Source organism: Heptranchias perlo, chromosome 13, assembly GCF_035084215.1.
Source record: "Heptranchias perlo isolate sHepPer1 chromosome 13, sHepPer1.hap1, whole genome shotgun sequence".
Lineage (NCBI taxonomy): Eukaryota > Metazoa > Chordata > Chondrichthyes > Hexanchiformes > Hexanchidae > Heptranchias > Heptranchias perlo.
This window is the reverse complement of record NC_090337.1, coordinates 17,659,533-17,680,567: the sequence shown is the minus strand read 5'-3', so window position 1 is coordinate 17,680,567 and position 21,035 is coordinate 17,659,533. Positions and strand designations below refer to the sequence as shown.

The 21,035-nt window shown below is 44.2% G+C and overlaps 1 protein-coding gene across 1 annotated transcript in view; it reads left to right on the top strand.

Moving 5' to 3' along the window:
- The window catches only part of pid1 (phosphotyrosine interaction domain containing 1), a 93,193-nt gene that overhangs the window by 33,923 nt on the left and 38,235 nt on the right, over positions 1 to 21,035 (top strand). The window contains exon 2 of the mRNA XM_067995063.1: positions 123 to 269. Within this exon, the coding sequence (XP_067851164.1) occupies positions 123 to 269 (147 nt within the window). The remainder of the gene's footprint in view (positions 1 to 122; positions 270 to 21,035) is intronic.

Below are 21,035 nucleotides of genomic sequence, written 5' to 3'. Positions count from 1 at the left end.
AGGATGATGTCTCGCCATAAGGACCTCTTTCTAAAGGCAATCCTAATGGCAAAACTTGTTATTTAAGTAATTCACCTAAAAGCACTCATCCACAGTGATTGATTCATTCTTTTGCATTCCAGCACTTTCAGACCATGCTGAAAACAAAGTTGAATGTTCTGACACTCCGGAAGGAGCCCCTACCACCCGTCATCTTTCATGAACCAGAAGCCATTGAACTGTCCCCCACAGCTCCTCTGATGAATGGCCAGTCTTACACAGAACGCAAGGTTTGTTTCAACTGTTACAGATGTCATACAGACTGCTGTCTGATGGGAATTTTTTTTTTTTTAAAGTAACAATGTGCTATTTATTACTGACAATATTTCACTGGCTGGGACAAGAATATGGTTGTTTTTACTTCCTAACCTCAGTGTAACATTTACTGTCTGGACAGAGCGCCAGTTTCCATTACAGACAACTGGCTTCTTCAGAACACGCCAAAGGTAAATGATTGTTGGGTCTTTAGACATTACCTCAGACTATTACATGGAATTAATCGTTCCATTGGCTTTTAAATTTGTATTTTTCTCTGCAAATTCTTATTTGGGAAGAGGAAGAGAGTGCTCATAGAGCCAACAGGAAAATCCAAGGATGCAGGAAGTGTGGGTACCAACCAGCATCTTTACATTTCCCTGTTGGCTGTGAAATTATTAAAATCAATGATAATTATTGAAAAGCAAAGAATCAAAGTCATCCTAATTCTTCAAAACTGTTTAATTTTTTAAGAGTCCTGATTGTGAGAATTTCCATTTAAATATAATTCAGCAGAAATCCTTTTCTCAGAATCTCAGCAAGGAATAGTTTAAATCACGAGTTTTCCATGAGTTCCTCCACTTTGTAAATACGGTCAATGTCAACAAAAGGGAGAGCGCACAGGTTTAATGGAAAAGACTCCTAATTGACTAAAGTTAATCTGTGTAAAGTGATCACCATTACCAGTATGCTCTATCTCTTTATTCTATGGCAAATAAACTATTCTACACGGTCTGCATTCTATGAGTGAAATATAGCTGAACCAAATATGTTGAAAGAACCTTCCTGGGAGGTGGGGATTAATGTCTCAGTGAGTTACCACCCTCCCCTTTCACCTTACGGCCTTGATGTGAACCCATATTGATGGGATAAAAGTCTTTTTGCTCTGTCAGCTGTGATGTGAGTTCAGTCAGTCTCAATCAAGTGCTTTGTGGTTTGGGTTCACAGTGCAAATTACCATAAATTGTTCATCTCAGTCAGAGATGTCAAAACATGGCTGGGGAGGGAAATTAAATATAGTGGGGAGTGCTTTCCTGAGGTTTGGGTTAAGGAATATTCTAGAGGCAGAATAGCAGGAACTTTACCCAGCAATTAATCTGTGCCCCTTGCAGTGCCTGTTCAGAGGAGTGCTTGATATTGATGCTGGCTAAAAAAGGTGCAAACCGGCTCTGTTCCCCAGCATTGTCATCATTCTTCTTGCTGAGCACATAAATTCACCAAGATATTTTAATCAAGGTTCCAGTCAGTTAACAAATAAAAATGCAAATTAGATGCATTGGAGGTAGTTTTCAATTCAGGCAGTGCAGATTACCCGCCCATTGATTTCAATGGGATGAAATCCCATCACCACCACCTTCTCAAGGGCAATTAGGGATGGGCAATAAATGCTGGCCTTGCCAGCGACGCCCACATCCCATGAATGAATAAAACAATCGAATGGGTTCTACAATGGATGGGCAATCCGTTCCGCCACTTTATCGCCCAGGTGGTGACGTTGAAAAATACCCCCACTTTCTGGTGTTGCGGCTCCCACTAAAAGCTCTTGAGAAGTGGGACACTTCATTATAATATTTAAATCAGGTGCCCACAGTGCAGTTGGGAGACTGATTTAAATTTAACACTGGCCGGCCGGGTTTCCCAGGGCTGTGAAGACCCAGCAGCTAAATGGAGACAGGCACAGCCGGATCAAGCAGGTAAGTGTTTTTTATGGCGCTGCTTGTAAGCCAGTAGGATCAGGAGTGCTTCCCCCCGGCTCCCAGGCAAACCTTCTGCCAATGGCGGGTCAAAAGCAAGACTGAATCTGAATTTTTAAGATAGCCACATTTCACTGCACTGTGGAAAGAATGTCAAGACACTTTTGGCTCTAGTGAACATCGCAGGGTGTTTATACTGGAATGAGGAGCCTTGTGTTTTTGTGCTTTCTCCCCATTAAGGCAGCATTTGACCAAGTGTGGCACGAATGAGCCCTAATAAAATTGAAGTCAATGGGAATCGGGGAAAACTCTCCAGTGGCTGGAGTCATACCTAGCACAAAGGAAGATGGTAGTGGTTGTTGGAGGCCAATCATCTCAGCCCCTGGACATTGCTGCAGGAGTTCCTCAGGGCAGTGTCCTAGGCCCAAGCATCTTCAGCTGCTTCATCAATGACCTTCCCTCCATCATAAGGTCAGAAGTGGGGATGTTAACTGATGATTGCACAGTGTTCAGTTCCATTCGCAACCCCTCAGATAATGAAGCAGTCCGAGCCTGCATGCAGCAAGACCTGGACAACATCCAGGCTTGGGTTGATAAGTGGCAAGTAACATTCGCGCCACACAAATGCCAGGCAATTACCATTTCCAACAAGAGAGAGTCTAACTACCTCCCCATGACATTCAACGGCATTACCATCACCGAATCCCCCACCATCAACATCCTGGGGGTCATCATTGACCAGAAACTTAACTGGACCAGCCACATAAATACTGTGGCTGCAACAGCAGGTCAGAGGCTGGGTATTCTGTGGCGAGTGACTCACCTCCTGACTCCCCAAAGCCTTTCCACCATCTACAAGGCACAAGTCAGGAGTGTGATGGAATACTCTCCACGAGCCTGGATGAGTGCAGCTCCAAGATCACTCAAAAAGCTCGACAGCATCCAGGACAAAGCAGCCCGCTTGATTTGCACCCCATCCACCACCCTAAACATTCACTCCCTTCACCACCGGCGCACAGTGGCTGCAGTGTGTACCATCCACAGGATGCACTGCAGCAACTCGCCAAGGCTTCTTCGACAGCACCTCCCAAACCCACGACCTCTACCACCTAGAAGGACAAGAGCAGCAGGCACATGGGAACAACACCACCTGCACGTTCCTCTCCAAATCACACACCATCCCGACTTGGAAATATATCGCCGTTCCTTCATCGTCGCTGGGTTAAAGTCCTGGAACTCCCTACCTAACAGCACTGTGGGAGAACCTTCACACACAAACTGCAGCGGTTCAAGAAGGCGGCTCACCACCACCTTCTCAAGGGCAATTAGGGATGGGCAATAAATGCTGGCCTTGCCAGCGAAGCCCACATCCCATGAACGAATAAAAAAAAATTCCAGCACACAACGCCCTGTAACATCGCTTATACTATAATAATATTAATAAAAAATTCCCCACAATAATCAGTGTTACCTTTTACAGTAAAACTATTTCCTCTGGTGGGGGAATCCAAAACAAGGGACTATAATCTGAAAATTAGAGCTGGACCATTTAGGAGTGAAATCAGAAAGCACTTTTTCACACAAAGGACAGTGGAAATCTGGAACCCTCTCCCCAAAAAGCTGCAGATGCAGGGTCAATTGAAATTTTCATGACTGAGTTTGCTATATTTTTTTTAGGTAAGGGTTTCAAGGGATATGGAGCAAAGGCGGGTAAATGGAGTAGAGGCACAGATCAGAATGGCGGAACAGGCTTGGGAGGTTGAATGGTGTATCCCTGATCCTATCTTCTTATGTTCTGTTCTTTGTGGTGCTATTGCCGGCCTCAGGGACTTGTCCTGTTTGTATTGGGTGGTATTTAGTGGGTCATGTAGTTCATGCAAACATTTTAGCTTTGAGCTGGTAGAAGGGTCATGCTCCACATCTGACAAGATACAGTCAGCAAAATGTCATTCGGGGTCATCCTCTGGGAGGAGAATAAAGACTTAATTGCGATTGCTTTCTGTGTTCAGTGAGGGGCAGCATTAAACGTCAAGAGGGTTCTTTTACATCAATGACTTCTTTTCTTTGCGAATACTCTGTCATAGGACTGGCCAACGGCATAATACGCTTTTGTAGCAAGTTGCCTGCCTGATCTCTTGAATGGGCTGTAATGAAACTTAAAGAAGAAGAAAATATAAAATAAAATATATTTTAATTTTTTTTAAAAAGATCAATTTTAAAATCCTGTCCATATTTGAAGCTCATGTTACCAAATTAACTTACTAGAAGAAACATGCTGTGCTCTTTGTTAATTGCAGCTTTTTATCTGCCTATCTTTCCCCCCTTCCCATTCACAAAGTAACTACTGCATCTATTGTCTTCTCGACTGGATAGATGGGATGGTCCTCAGATGTTATCAATATTGCCTCTTGGTCAGCCCACCAGGTGGCTCACCCAAATGACATGGAGGGAGTTAACCTCAGTTTATTGCTTATTCATCACTGGGCTGAAGGAGTCAGCCTTGTTCTCTTGTAGTTTGTAACTATGTTAATCGAATATTTTATATTAATAAAATTAATTATTTTTTGGAGAATGTAATGAATATTTAATAATGCAATATGAAAATCTGACTATGGAAGCTGGGTGGAGCAGTGGGTTGGAACACTATCTTTTCTTCCCTGAGACCTGGGTTTAAATCCAGCGACAAATGCAATAATATTCTCCTCCCTCAGTTGACTACACAAAATTGAAACTACACTGTGCAATTATAGCGCATGAACATTTCATAATTTGGGGAAGTCTCAAACCTGTACTTAGAGGATGTGATTCCACAGCACAAAATTCCCCACTGGACCGCACAAATTGGCACTCTTGTTGCAAGAATTCGCATGGATAGCTGGTGTGGGAAATGGAAATGTCACATTGATGTGTTATTGTCAATCAGACTATGCAGACTGGCCTCCAACATCTTCACAAAAATGTTACAATCCTGCTTCAGTTGCGATATTAGCCTAAAGGGGGCAGAGTTCAGAGAGTTCTTGCCTTTTTACATCAAAAGAAAGATGGACACATTTCTCTATGAGTGACAGGGGTAAAACCAGCCTCAGTAATATAGTGGGGTATATTTTGTAGAAGAGAAACTAATTCAGGAAGGATCCTTTTGTAGAAGTCAACTGGGTAGCTAACCTGGGTCAGAGCTTTGCCAGGTTACAAGAAGCTAATAACCTGAATACCCTCTTCTATAAGAACATAAGAAATAGGAGCAGGAGTGGGCTATACGGCCCCTCGAGCCTGCTCCACCATTCAACAAGATCATGGCTGATCTTCTACCTCAACTCCACTTTCCTGCCCTATCCCCATATCCCTTAGTGTCCAATAGCAATAGAGCAAAGCAGACTCCTCCTTTCCCAAAGAAAAAAGAGGCAGGACAGCAAAGCATTCCCTAATTACAGAGGGTTGAGCCCACCCTGTCACTTATAGAACTCTGAATTAATGTCAACAGGGGTGATGAGTTTCAAACCTTCCTCAAGTTCATTGTGATGTGGAGATGCCGGTGATGGACTGGGGTTGACAATTGTAAACAATTTTACAACACCAAGTTATAGTCCAGCAATTTTATTTTAAATTCACAAGCTTTCGGAGATTTTCTCCTTCCTCAGGCAAATGTTTCAAGATCTCCTTGAAGCCTACGCATTTATACATATTGAACAATAATACATGGTGTTTACAGACTGCCCCTGCAACTGCCCGTTGCCAAGGCAATCACCGTGTTCAGACAGAGAGGTGTGTTACCTGCAGAACCTCCGAATACACATTCAACAAAAAAACAAACAGGGAAAAAAAAACAGAGAAAAAAAAACACAGAGAGAGGCAGAAACATCCGGAAGGCAGAGAGAGCCAGCAAATGACCCATTATATTAAAAACAGATAACATTTGTTCGCTGGTGGGGTAACGTGTAGCGTGACATGAACCCAAGATCCCGGTTGAGGCCGTCCTCATGGGTGCGGAACTTGGCTATCAATTTCTGCTCGACGATTTTGCGTTGTCGTGTGTCTCGAAGGCCGCCTTGGAGTACGCTTACCCGAAGGTCGGTGGATGAATGTCCATGACTGCTGAAGTGTTCCCCGACTGGGAGGGAACCCTCCTGTTTGGCGATTGTTGCGCGGTGTCCGTTCATCCGTTGTCGCAGCGTCTGCATGGTCTCGCCAATGTACCATGCTCTGGGGCATCCTTTCCTGCAACGTATGAGGTAGACAACGTTGGCTGAGTCACAGGAGTATGAACCATGCACCTGGTGGGTGGTGTCATCTCGTGTGATGGTGGTATCTGTGTCGATGATCTGGCATGTCTTGCAGAGGTTACCGTGGCAGGGTTGTGTGGCGTCGTGGACGCTGTTCTCTTGAAAGCTAGGTAGTTTGCTGCGAACGATGGTCTGTTTGAGGTTGGGTGGCTGTTTAAAGGCGAGTAGTGGAGGTGTGGGGATGGCCATAGCGAGGTGTTTGTCCTCATTGATGACATGTTGAAGGCTGCGGAGAACATGGCGTAGTTTCTCCGCTCCGGGGAAGTACTGGACGACAAAGGGTACTCTGTTGGTTGCGTCCCGTGTTAGTCTCCTGAGGAGGTCTATGCGATTTTTTGCTGTGGCCCGTCGGAACTGTCGATCGATGAGTCGAGCGTCATATCCCGTTCTTACTAGGGCGTCTTTCAGCGTCTGTAGGTGTCCATCGCGTTCCTCCTCGTCTGAGCAGACCCTGTGTATTCGCAGGGCCTGTCCATAGGGGATGGCCTCTTTGACGTGGTTAGGGTGGAAGCTGGAAAAGTGGAGCATCGTGAGGTTGTCCGTGGGCTTGCGGTAGAGTGAGGTGCTGAGGTGCCCGTCTTTGATGGAGATTCGTGTGTCCAAGAAAGAAACTGATTCTGAGGAGTAGTCCATGGTGAGCTTGATGGTGGGATGGAACTTGTTGATGTTATCGTGTAGTCTCTTTAGTGATTCCTTGCCGTGGGTCCATAGAAAGAAAATGTCGTCGATGTATCTGGTGTATAGTGTTGGTTGGAGGTCTTGTGCAGTGAAGAAGTCCTGCTCGAACTTGTGCATGAAAATGTTGGCGTATTGGGGTGCGAATTTGGTCCCCATGGCTGTTCCGTGTGTTTGGGTAAAGAACTGGTTATCGAAGGTGAAGACATTGTGATCCAGGATGAAGCGGATGAGTTGTAGGATGGCTTCCGGAGATTGGCAAGGAATCACTAAAGAGACTACACGATAACATCAACAAGTTCCATCCCACCATCAAGCTCACCATGGACTACTCCTCAGAATCAGTTTCTTTCTTGGACACACGAATCTCCATCAAAGACGGGCACCTCAGCACCTCACTCTACCGCAAGCCCACGGACAACCTCACGATGCTCCACTTTTCCAGCTTCCACCCTAACCACGTCAAAGAGGCCATCCCCTATGGACAGGCCCTGCGAATACACAGGGTCTGCTCAGACGAGGAGGAACGCGATGGACACCTACAGACGCTGAAAGACGCCCTAGTAAGAACGGGATATGACGCTCGACTCATCGATCGACAGTTCCGACGGGCCACAGCAAAAAATCGCATAGACCTCCTCAGGAGACTAACACGGGACGCAACCAACAGAGTACCCTTTGTCGTCCAGTACTTCCCCGGAGCGGAGAAACTACGCCATGTTCTCCGCAGCCTTCAACATGTCATCAATGAGGACAAACACCTCGCTATGGCCATCCCCACACCTCCACTACTCGCCTTTAAACAGCCACCCAACCTCAAACAGACCATCGTTCGCAGCAAACTACCTAGCTTTCAAGAGAACAGCGTCCACGACGCCACACAACCCTGCCACGGTAACCTCTGCAAGACATGCCAGATCATCGACACAGATACCACCATCACACGAGATGACACCACCCACCAGGTGCATGGTTCATACTCCTGTGACTCAGCCAACGTTGTCTACCTCATACGTTGCAGGAAAGGATGCCCCAGAGCATGGTACATTGGCGAGACCATGCAGACGCTGCGACAACGGATGAACGGACACCGCGCAACAATCGCCAAACAGGAGGGTTCCCTCCCAGTCGGGGAACACTTCAGCAGTCATGGACATTCATCCACCGACCTTCGGGTAAGCGTACTCCAAGGCGGCCTTCGAGACACACGACAACGCAAAATCGTCGAGCAGAAATTGATAGCCAAGTTCCGCACCCATGAGGACGGCCTCAACCGGGATCTTGGGTTCATGTCACGCTACACGTTACCCCACCAGCGAACAAATGTTATCTGTTTTTAATATAATGGGTCATTTGCTGGCTCTCTCTGCCTTCCGGATGTTTCTGCCTCTCTCTGTGTTTTTTTTTCTCTGTTTTTTTTTCCCTGTTTGTTTTTTTGTTGAATGTGTATTCGGAGGTTCTGCAGGTAACACACCTCTCTGTCTGAACACGGTGATTGCCTTGGCAACGGGCAGTTGCAGGGGCAGTCTGTAAACACCATGTATTATTGTTCAATATGTATAAATGCGTAGGCTTCAAGGAGATCTTGAAACATTTGCCTGAGGAAGGAGAAAATCTCCGAAAGCTTGTGAATTTAAAATAAAATTGCTGGACTATAACTTGGTGTTGTAAAATTGTTTACAAAGTTCATTGTGGAGAGTGTTCGATCATTGTGGTGCTTACACAAGGCATAGAGGGGAGTTACCTAGCTAATCTTCATACTCATAAAAGTGTGTGTTATTTAATTGAGATAGATGTTCTAATTTAGAGTCCAGGAGGGAATCTAAGGCAGTGCGCGCCAGGAATTCAGGCATGTGCCCTGTAGCCCAGTCCATGAAAAAGCCCAGGGGTGTGAATTTTTTAAATTAGCCATCTAATTCTCTCCTGGCTTCCTGAAAAGTATTGAAAACATCTGAAGCTCAGGTGACTTCATAGGCAGATTCCTTTGAATCTACTTTCTCAATCGAGCTTGAGAAGCAAGAAACTCGTGCGTCGCGTTGGACACAAAAGGGACACATGACCCCCACAAGACTTTAGCACTCTCCTAGAGAAGGATGGATAATGTTCCAGGAGTGCGGTTAAACTCCAAAAAGAGGCACACTCACTACTGAATCCCCCCCTGGAAATTAGGATTCCCAAGAAAAGAAATGCTAAATCGCCATCTGTTACAGGTTCTTGAAAGAGGTTTGATTTGGTGGGAACGAGTGCATCAAGGAGCAGGGGGGAGGGAGTAGTTAATAAGGGAAATTTTAAAATCAATTGTTGCGCCAACAGTGGGAATTAGAGGCACGCCGTGCACATTTTCTGAGACCCCATTGCCTCCAGTGTGCAGGTGCACTGCTCATGCATTTTTTTCCCCATTGAAGTCAATGTGCATTAAATTACAAGCAGTGCACCCGTGATTTTCTAATAAGCCGTCCAATGCTTGAAAGGCCCTGGGGGTTTCGAAAATTTCGCCTATAGCGAGAACTGTTGAAATTCAAAATTAACATGCTGAGTGAGCATAGTATGTCGGGGGATTTTATAGCTCTACAATAGCCATTATAGCATTGTTATTGTTCTTTACTTAAAGAGTGGTTAGAATGTGGAATTTGCTACCACCTGGAGTGGTTGAGGCAAATAGCATAGATACATTTGAGGGGAAGCTAGATAAGTACATGAGGGAGAAAGGAATAGACGGATATGATGATAGGGTGAAATGAAGTAAGGTGGGAGGAGTCTAGTGTGGAGCATAAACACCAGCGTAGACCTGTTGGGCTGAATGGCCTGTTTCTGTGCTGTAAATTCTTTATATGTTTTATCAGTGGCATAGGTTTTTTAACCACCCTCTTTCAAAGAGCCAGCAAAGGCACAGTGGGCCGAATGGCCTGTTTCTATGCTGTATGATTCTATGATTAGCAGCAATATTCTCTAATGTGCTTCTGTGTGGTTTCTATTCCTGTGAATACCACACTGTAAGAAAACAATAACCAAGTGAAATGTACGGGGGACAAAATTATGTTTTGTGGCTTGGGGCTGTCACAACCTTAATAGACATTGCACATGAAGTCTTACCACAAATATTCATAACCTTGCACACAACAAATGCATTTGCTTTTGAGAATTTTGGCATTCCTTCAATGAACATTCTTCAGTGGAAGAACAGCTGCTTCTATTTTGGTCAGAGAGCAGAATTTTTCAATCGCCCTCCCAGGTGGCTGGTCAGATTCTCATGACATTGCTTCCTAAGCTACCACTACCTTCCGGTGGTTGCCGCAATGTATCTCACTGCCATCTATCATAACAACATCTCTCCGTGAGCATGTTGATTGTCTCCTCAGCAACACCGCCACCTTTCCCACTGATACTTGCAACCTTCTCATAAAATTATGATTTGGGCCGTTTTTCCTTTTCATGTGAATTGTTCTGTTGACTAATGGCAGAAGGTGAGCAAATAGTGCAAGGGGCCCTGGTAAAATTGACCGCATCGCAACAGGGAAGGAAGCGAAATCTGAAGCCAACACCAACCTCCCTAGCATCTAAACAGAGAGCAGCACGAGCAGAAGTTTGGGAACATCCCATTTTCGTATGGCCCGTTTTACACTACAACCCAAGCTGATTTATACCTCATTTTTCCTGAAGGGAAATGTGGTGTGGAGTGTTCTCTTACCAAGTAGAAAAGAGGCAAAAAATTGAAAACCCAGCATTTTTTTAAAAACCCCTGTCCATAACATCTAACATTAACTTCAATCTTAACTTTCATGCTACAGTTGTGCAGTTTGTCTACTAAATAATGTCTGATGTGATAAAATAGAACAGCAGGCTTGTGGCTTAATTGATAGCATATTAAAAATTAATCAGGCATCCAGTGAATCTTAGAAGTCCATACTGGAACAGTTTCAGTAATTGCAATCGCTTGTCTTTTGCAGTTAAGAACATAAGGACATAACAAATAGAAATAGGAGTGGGCCATATGGCTCCTCGAGCCTGCTCTGCCATTCAATAAGCTCATGGCTGATCTTCGACCTCAACTCCACTTTCCTGCCCGATCCCCATTTCCCTTGATTCCCTTAGAGTCCAAAAATCTATCGATCTCAGTCTTGAATACACTCAATGACTGAGCATCCACAGCCCTCTGGGGTAGAGAAATCCAAATAATCACAACCCTCTGAGTGAAGAAATTCCTCCTCATCTCAGTATTAAATGGCCGACCCCTTATCCTGAGACCTCTAGTTCTAGACTCTCCAGCCAGGGGAAACAACCTCTCAGTAACTACCCTATCAAGCCCTCTCAGAGTCTTATATGTTTCAATGAGATCACCTCTCATTCTTCTAAACTCCAGAGAGTATAGGCCCATTCTACTCAATCTCTCCTCATAGGACATCCCAGGAATCAATCTAGTGAACCTTCATTGCACCACCTCTAAGGCAATTATATCCTTCCTTAGGTAAGAAGACCAAAACTGTACACAGTACTCCAGGTATTGTCTCACCAAAACCCTATTCAATTGCAGCGAGACTTCCTTACTCTTATATTCCAACATACCATTTGCCTTCCTAATTGCTTGCTGTACCTGCTTCATGTACAAGGACACCCAAATCTCTCTGGACACCAACATTTAGTAGTTTCTCACCATTTAAAAAATATTCTGTTTTTCTATTCTTCCTACCATAATGAATAACCTCACATTTCCCCACATTATACTCCATCTGTCACCTTCTTGCCCACTCACTTAACCTGTCTATATCCCTTTGCAGACTCTTTGGGGTAAATTTTAACCTAGCGGCAAGATCTCAATGGCGGGGGGGGGGGGGGTCAACAAGCAGGTGGGAAACCGGGAAAACATTCTTGTGAGTTTTCTCAAGTGATCACAATTAGATTGAAGGCCTTTAATGTTACTTCCGGGTTTCACATCTCCAAGCTCTGCAGCGGGCGTACTGCCCACCTGAATAAGGTGCTAAGAACTGGAGTATTTAAAGGGCCATTGCAAGCATGGATTTTGGGGGAAAAAGGAGGTATGTGCAGAGATGCAGCATCACAGGTGTAAGGCAGCACCCCACTTTAGTGACTCATCTCTGGAGTCGTTACTGGCTGGTGTCAGGAGCAGGAGGGAGATACCGGCTGATTGGAGGAAGCACCCTGCTTCTGCCACCAAGAATGCCTGGCTGGAGGTGGCAGAGGAACTGAGCAGCAAGAGCATGGTGGCAAAGTTGTGGGTGCAATGCAGGAAGTGATTTAATGACCTAACCAGGTCATGAAAAGTGAGTACAGTTACTGATTCACATATATCCTGTGGTGCATATTACCCCTCCCCCTCACCCTGTCTTGCCAAACGTACTCCATCACATCACTCCTCACACCCACTTAACTCTTATCAGCAACTTACCTTCACTTTCTGTGCACTTCCTCACCTCCCCATTTGTGAACTCACCACTCTCACTCACTTCAGTCCTGATGCTGTGTGATCAAACTGTCTGATGCTCACCCTCTGATGCATCTGCTTCATTGTCAGCCTCAATCAAAGCAATGCATCCATTGGTGAACACGTCACCTTCACTCACTCTCATGTTTGTTCTTTCTCCCCTTGTAGGAGAGGAGAGTGCAAAATGCACGCGAGTGGAGTAGGACTGGAGGGGGCCCACCACAAAGGCAGAGGAGGAATCATAGAATCATAGAAATTTACAGCACAGAAGGAGGCCATTCAGCCTATCATGCCTATGCCGGCCGAAAAAGGGCTATCATGCCTAATCCCACTTTACAGCACCTGGTCCGTAGCCATATAGGTTATGGCACTTTTGTGTATATCCAAGTACTTGATGAGGGTTTCTGCCTCTACCACCCTTTCAGGTAGTGAGTTCCAGACCCCCACCACCCTCTGGGTGAAAAAATTTCTCCTCAGCTCCTCTCTAACCCTTCTACTAATTACTTTAAATCTATGCCCCCTGGTCATTGACCTCACTGCTAAGGGAAATAGATCCTCCCTATCCACTCTATCTAGTCCCATCATAATTTTATATACCTCAATTAAATCTCCCGTCAGTCTCCTTTGTTCCAAAGAAAACAATCCCAGCCTATCCAATTTTTCCCCATAGCTAAAATTCTCCAATCCTGACAACGTCCTTGTAAATCTCCTCTGTACCCTCTCTACGGCAATCACATCTTTCCTGTAATGTGGTGACCAGAACTGTACACAGTACTCAAGCTGTGGCCTGACTAGTGTTTTATAAAGTTCTAGCATAACCTCCCTGCTGTTATATTCTATGCCTCCGCTAATAATGGAAAGTATCCCGTATGCCTTCTTAACCAGCTTTTCTACCTATCCTGCTACCTTCAGGGATCTGTGGACATGCACTCCAAGGTCCCTCTCTTCCTCTATACCTCTCAGTATCCTCCTATTTATTGTGTATTCCCTTGCCTTGTTTGCCCTCCCCAAATGCATTACCTCACATTTCTCCAGATTGAATTCCATTTGCCACTTTTCTGCCCACCTGACCAGTCCATTGATATCTTCCTGCAGACTACAGCTTTCTTCCTCATTATCAACCACATGGCCAATTTTGTATCATCTGCAAACTTCTTAATCATGCCCCCTACATTTATGTCAAAATCATTAATATATACCACAAAAAGCAAGGGACCTGGTACTGAGCCCTGCGGGATCCCACTGGAAACAGCCTTCCAGTCACAAAAACACCCGTCAACCATTACCCTTTGCCTCCTGCCACTGAGCCAATTTTGGATCCAATTTGCCACTTTCCCTTGGATTCCATGGGCTTTTACTTTTCTGACCAGTCTGCCATATAGGACCATGTCAAAAGTCTTGCTAAAATCCATGTAGACTACATCAAACGTGCTATCCTCGTCGGCCCTCCTTGTTGCTTCCTCAAAAAATTCAATCAAGTTAGTCAAACACAACCTTCCCTTAACAAATCCATGCTGACTGTCCTTGATTAATCTGTGCCTTTCTAAATGACAATTAATAGTGTCCCTCAGAATTGTTTCCAGTAAATTACCCACCACCGAGGTTAGATTGACTGGCCTGTAATTACTCGGTCTATCCCTTTCTCCCTTTTTAAACAACGGTACAATATTAGCAGTCCTCCAATCCTCCAGCACCATGCCTGTAGCCAGGGAGGATTGGAAAATGATGGTCAGAGCCTCCGCTATTTCCTCCCTTGCTTCTCTTAACAGCCTGGGATACATTTCATCCGAGCCTGGCAACTTATCTACTTTTAAAAAGGCTAAACCTCTTAATACTTCCTCTCTCACTATGTTTATCCCATCCAATATTTCACACTCCTCCTCCTTAACTACAATGTCTGCATCGTCCCCCTCTTTTGTGAAGACAGACGCAAAGTGTTCATTAAGAACCATTCCCACATCTTCCGCCTTCACACGTGGGTTACCTTCTTGCTCTCCAATAGGCCGTACTCTTTCCTTAGTTATCCTCTTGCTCTTTATGTATTTATAAAACATCTTTGGGTTTTCCTTGCTTTTACTTGCCAGTATTTTTTCATGCCCTCTCTTTGCTTTCTTAATTTCCTTTTTAATTTCACCTCTGCTCTTTCTATACTCCTCTAGGCTTTCTGCAGTATTGAGCTCTCACTACCTGACATAAGCTTCCCTTTTTTGCCTTATACTACCCTGTATGCTCCTTGACATCCAGGGGGCTCTAGATTTGGCAGTCCCACCTTTTTTCTTTGTGGGAACATATTTGCTTTGAACCCTCGCTATCTCCCCCTTGAATGCCTCCCACTCCTCTGACACTGATTTACCTTCAAGTAGCTGTTTCCAGTCCACTTTTGCTAAATCGCTTCTCAGCTTAGTAAAATTTGCCTTTCCCCAATTTTACTCCTGTTCTTTCTTTGTCCTTTTCCATAACTATGCTAAATCTAACTGAATTATGATCACTACCACCAAAATGGTCTCCCACTGATACTCCTTCCACCTGCCCATCTTCATTCCCTAAAACTAAATCCAGAACTGCCCCCCACCCCCCCCCCCCTTGTTGGGCTTGCTAAGTACTGGCTAAAAAAGTTCTCCTGAATGCAATTTTAAGAATTTGCACCCTCTACACCTTTTCCACTGATTGTATCCAGTTAATATTAGGGTAGTTGAAATCCCCTACTATTACTGCCCTATTGTTTTTGAACTTCTCAGAAATTTGCCTACATATTTGCTTTTCCATCTCTCTCTGACTGTTTGGGGGTCTATAGTATGCTCCCAGCAGTGTGATTGCTCCTTTTTATTCTTTAGTTTAACCCATTTGGCCTCATTTGATGATCCTTCTAACATATGCTAACAGTGCTAGGTATGACTCCAGCCACTGGAGAGTTTTCCCCCTGATTCCCATTGACTTCAATATTACTAGGGCTCCTTGGTGCCACACTCGGTCAAATGCTGCCTTGATGTCAAGGGCAGTCACTCTCACCTCACGTCTGGAATTCAGCTCTTTTGTCCATGTTTGGACCAAGGCTGTAATGAGGTCTGGAGCCGAGTGGTCCTGGCGGAACCCAAACCGAGCATCGGTGAGCAGGTTATTGGTGAGTAAGTGCCGCTTGATAGCACTGTCGACGACACCTTCCATCACTTTGCTGATGATTGAGAGTAGGCTGATGGGGCGGTAATTGGCCGAATTGAATTTGTCCTGCTTTTTGTGGACAGGACATACCTGGGCAATTTTCCACATTGTTGGGTAGATGCCAGTGTTGTAGCTGTACTGGAACAGCTTGGCTAGAGGCGCAGCTAGTTCTGGAGCACAAGTCTTCAGCACTACAGCCGGGATGTTGTCGGGGCCCATAGCCTTTGCTGTATCCAGTGCACTCAGCCATTTCTTGATATCACAAGGAGTGAATCAAATTGGCTGAAGACTGGCTTCTGTGATGGTGGGGATATCGAGAGGAGGTTGAGATGGATCATCCACTCGGCACTTCTGGCTGAAGATGATTGCAAACGCTTCAGCCTTGTCTTTTGCACTCACGTCCTAGACTCTGCCATCATTGAGGATGGGGACGTTTACAGAGCCTCCTCTTCCCGTTAGTTGTTTAATTGTCCACCACCATTCACGATTGGATGTGGCAGGACTGCAGAGCTTTGATCTGATTCGTTGGTTGTGGAATCGCCTAGCTCTGTCTGTAGCATACTGCTTCAGCTGTTTAGCCTACATGCAGTCCTGAGTTGTAGCTTCACCAGGTTGGCACCTCATTTTTAGGTATGCCTGGTGCTGCTCCTGGCATGCTCTTCTACACTCCTTATTGAAACAGGGTTGATTCCCTGGCTTGTTGGTAATGGTAGAGTGGGGGATATGCCGGGCCATGAGGTTACAGATTGTGCTGGAATACAATTCTGCTGCTGCTGATGGCCCACAGCGCCTCGTGGATGCCCAGTTTTGAGCTGCTAGATCTGTTCTGAATCTATCCCATTTAGCATGGTGGTAGTGCCACACAACACGTTGGATGGTGTCCTCAGTGCGAAGACTTCGTTTCCACGAGGACTGTGCGGTGATCACTCCTACCAATACTGTCATGGACAGATGTATCTGCGACAGGTAGATTGGTGAGGACGAGGTCAAGTAGGTTTTTCCCTCGTGTTGGTTCGCTTACCACCTGCCGCAGGCCCAGTCTGGCAGCTATGTCCTTCAGGACTTGGCCAGCTCGGTCAGTAGTGATGCTACCGAGCCACTATTGGTGATGGACATTGAAGTCCCCCACCCAGAGTACATCCTGTGCCCTTGCTGCCCTCAGTGCTTCCTCCAAGTGGTGCTCAACATGGAGGAGGACTGATTCATCAGCTGAGGGAGGACGTAGGTGGTAATCAGCAGGAGGTTTCCTTGCCCATGTTTGACCTGATGCCATGAGATTTCATGGGGTTCAGAGTCAATGTTGAGGACTCCCAGGGCCACTCCCTCCTGACTGTTTATCACTGTACCACCACCTCTGGTTGGTCTGTCCTGCTGGTGGGACAGGACGTACCCAGGGATGGTGAAGGAAGAGTCTGGGACGTTGGCTGAAAGGTATGATTCTGTGAGTATGGCTATGTTAGGCTGTTGCTTGACTAGTCTGTGGGACAATTCTCCCAATTTTGGCACAAGACACCTGATGTTAGTGAGGAGGACCTTGCAGGGTCGACTGGGCTTGGTTTTCCTTTGTCGTGTCCGGTGCCTCGTGGTCCGTCCGGTTTTATTCTTATTATGACTTTTTTTTCGCGAGATTTTACAACTGAGTGGCTTGCTAGGCCATTTCAGAGGGCAATTAAGAATCAACCACATTGCTGTGGGTCTGGAGTCACATATAGGCCGGGTAAGGACGGCAGGTTTCCTTCCCTAAAGGACATTAGTGAACCAGATGGGTTTTTACGACAATCCGGTAGTTTCATGGCCACCATTACTGATACTAGTCAACGGACCTTGGATTTTCAGAGGAATTTCCATTCATGCAATAATTAATAACTGATTATTTCCATCAAATGGATCAAATTGGAAGAAGCAAAACAATTGCTGTACCTGTTTACTTGCAGGATAATTTTGCTCAGTTACCACTGCCCTCCCTTTATTCTTTTAGGTTCTTTTGTGCTTTTACTAGTTCCTAGCTTGGAGGGTGGGTAGAAACTGCACCAGGGCTTGTCATTGCTTCTCTGTTATCATCAGATAGAAGATGTGCAAGAGCCGTTGAAGGTGAATTGTCTTCTGATTCACATTTCCTCCATAAAAAAATGTATCACCCCCTATCAGCTGCTCCCCTGACGACCCAATTAGGATCAGCTATTCGCCAAATGCATAATCATGAGCAGGCGCACAACTCCTAGCACGCACACCAATAATTAACATAAATTCCAATTCTTAGATTGTGTCCTTACTGATATTGGTTCAGCTGCCCCACACAAAAGTCCAGTAACCCTTCCAAGTCAGCTCCCCACTGATGTCATCAACCATCACCATTTAAGGTTTTTTACAAATGCAAAAATAAAGTTTATCATCATTCTTTGTAATTGGTTTTTAAGTGGCTATTGAATGGTGAGATTCAATCTTTACATGGGAAATCTTGATGTACAATTATGTGAAATGATTTGTACAATTAGTGCTAATGAACATAACAGAGAAAAGACTTTAATCTTTGTAGCTCTATACTCTATTTACTCTTATTGGGCCTCTTTGAAGAGAATTTACTGCAAATTTGTTTCAGTTTTACACATTTCTTAATGGATTTTCAAGCTCTCCAAAGGAGGTTTTACTGTTTTCTTAAGGTTTGGATTTCTGCATGTGAAAGGAACTTAGCTCAAAATACATCACAGCAATGAGGTTTGATTTCAGTGAAAACAACTCTCCTTATGTTTACATGGCAATTTTTTAAAAGAAATGTAGACAGTGAATGCTTGTGAAAGGTGTGTATCTAATCCAAATGGTTTCCTTTCTCCGGTTGTTGATTAGTAAATTTCCCTTTCAAGATCCATTTGTTAGCATTTCACATATTTTTCCTCCAGTTACATTTTTTAACAATAATGTATTAATGATTTTCAAACTCTGCTAATAAAGGAGTTCAGTCATATTGTGCCACCGTGTAGTGTGATGGGGCCTTATACCCATGATTTCCCTAGACTGTAAGTTCACAACCTGAGCTGGGCTCACAGAAAGAGAAGCAGGCACCAATTAGAGATGAGACTCTTTCCCAAAGGTGAAAAGTAGAGGGCCCTCGAGCCCATCTTCAAGCAGCTAACTCCACAGCGTTAGAGTTTAAGAACAAGGTACCCACCTGTTCTTTCACAATAATGTATGGTACAAAAGTCTAAAAGGGAAAGGAGGCATCCAAAATCTAGTTACAGAAATAGTAAATAAAATAGCCCTGAAATTCCATGGAGCTTCTCCTGGCATCCCGCCATAACATCAGTGGGAAACTGACGGAACTCCCAAAGAAATGGCGTAAACGGTCGATTCCAGCCATTTACACTCTGGAAAGTTCTATCGGTTTCTCCCTGATGGTGTGACAAGAGATCAGAAGAACCCCCATGGAATTTCAGGGCCAATGTTCTTTTAAAACATTGTTAATTCTTTTTCTAACTTCGGAAAGCATGCACTGGCTCAGTGGGGCAAGCCAGCTCCAAAAAATGCGATGAAGACCCACTGCTTTTGCCGGCTGTAAAGGTTCTATGTAAAATGAATTTGGCCAATCTCTACCCAGTTCCTGGTAGGCATGAATCCACAACACAAGGCTATCTATAATTTAACATCAATTGACATCTGACCTACAGGGACTCAGTGTTGGCAATAGATGCATAAGTACTCTGTTCCTCAGTTTTAAAAGACTATTCTACATAAGCCAACTGTGATTCTGGGGCTGGCATTTAAAAAATAATGGTGAATATTTACTACTGTGATATTTCAAAAGTTCTCCGAGAATGTGGCCCTACCATCAGTTTTTAATACCAATTGATCCGCATATCTGTACTACGATTTTGTGGTGCAGCGAATATAGCTCCCATAATGTACACGCATTCTGTCTCACACTCATACATACAGGTACTTCATCTCATACTGCTTTTAATTAGTCCAGAAACATGAGGCTTTAGATGATTTAAAATGATATGATTCCAATGGTTGAAAGACTAGTAGTCTTTTATCAGTTGTTTTTAATACACTTCAGGATGTTGATGAGAGTGTCGGGGTTTGTCTGTCTGAATATATCTCCTGGAGCAAAATAGTTAGCAACTGCTTGTAAAAATTATTCTAAGAGTTTTAGCACTGGGGCTATCAAAGATGAATGGTCTGTGGCTGCAATATAATTGAGAAGTAATTATTTCAGCTTCATATGGCATTTAATTATCCCTGCAAAATGAAGGCAAATTAAATGCCCATAGAGCTAAATATTGCTGTAAATTAGTGCTGGTTCTTGTGGTAATAAGGTCAAGCTCTGATAAATGCTTAACTGCTTGGTCAAATAAAATTCGCACTTCTATCAAGATCAGGATTTCTATTATCAGCAGATGAAAACAACCAATTGGCAACAACAGCTTATTTAATCCATTATTCAGCAATGCAACATAAACAGAAACAAGAATATGAAACAGATATTTTATTCAAATAGAGTTAAGGTTTCAAAATTATGTGACTAATTACTTCAATTAGATAGTTGACTATTAACAGAGTAACTTTGAAACATTTTATGCTTTGATCAGAATTTTGGACTTAAGAGTTTTTTTGGAAATGGGAATCAAACAAAATGGTTTGATCCATTGGGTTTCTATAAAATGGAACAAATAGGAAGCGGGGTGATCAATTGGATTTCTGTATAATGAAGACAACTGGGAAGTGGTTTGGATGAATGGAATTCTGTACACTGGCAGCAGATAGAAAATGCACAGGTCCATTATAATTCGATGCAAGAGAGTGAATGGAGAATGGCTTGCCCATTCTGTACATTGGAAGTGAATCAATCAGTTGGAATTCTGTAAAATAGCACTGAATGGGAAGTGAGTTACCCCATTTGAAATCTATGAGTGGGTCGGATGCATGTTTGCTGAAAGTTGACTGAATGGAGACTTGCACAGAGACAGATATGATAGACTCTTACTTTTCCTGGTCTCCTAAAGGGGTGCACTGTTTTTACTTTAGTGATGTATTCAATAAATTTTCTCTGTATTTCAGCAGATTTTGGCAACATCATAGTGAAGGTTCTAACTGGCCGTAATTACACAAGAAGATGATGTTGCCTCATGCTCTAGTCAACCAATTTGAATTATCTATTAAACTATCCCATTTATACACGCTGCCTGGTTTGTTGCCTATTCTGAAGCTGATTCACTTTTATTGCAAAGTATCAACTAGCTTCAGACTGTTGCCTGATCGTGGAATAATATACTTACACCTGGGATGAGAGAGTTGGCACTCAGTGCCAGTGCCATCTCCCTCTAGGTGGCATGAGTGACATTTCTGTCAAGTTCGCTGCGACAGACATCAAGCAGTGTGTCTCTTCCAAAATCTGTTTCCTCGAGGAGGGCTTGCAGGTCTGAGTCTATGAAATTCTGGCATCTCCTTCCGTGCCTGTGGGCCATAACCTGCTGCCAGCTGCTCCTGTAGTAGACA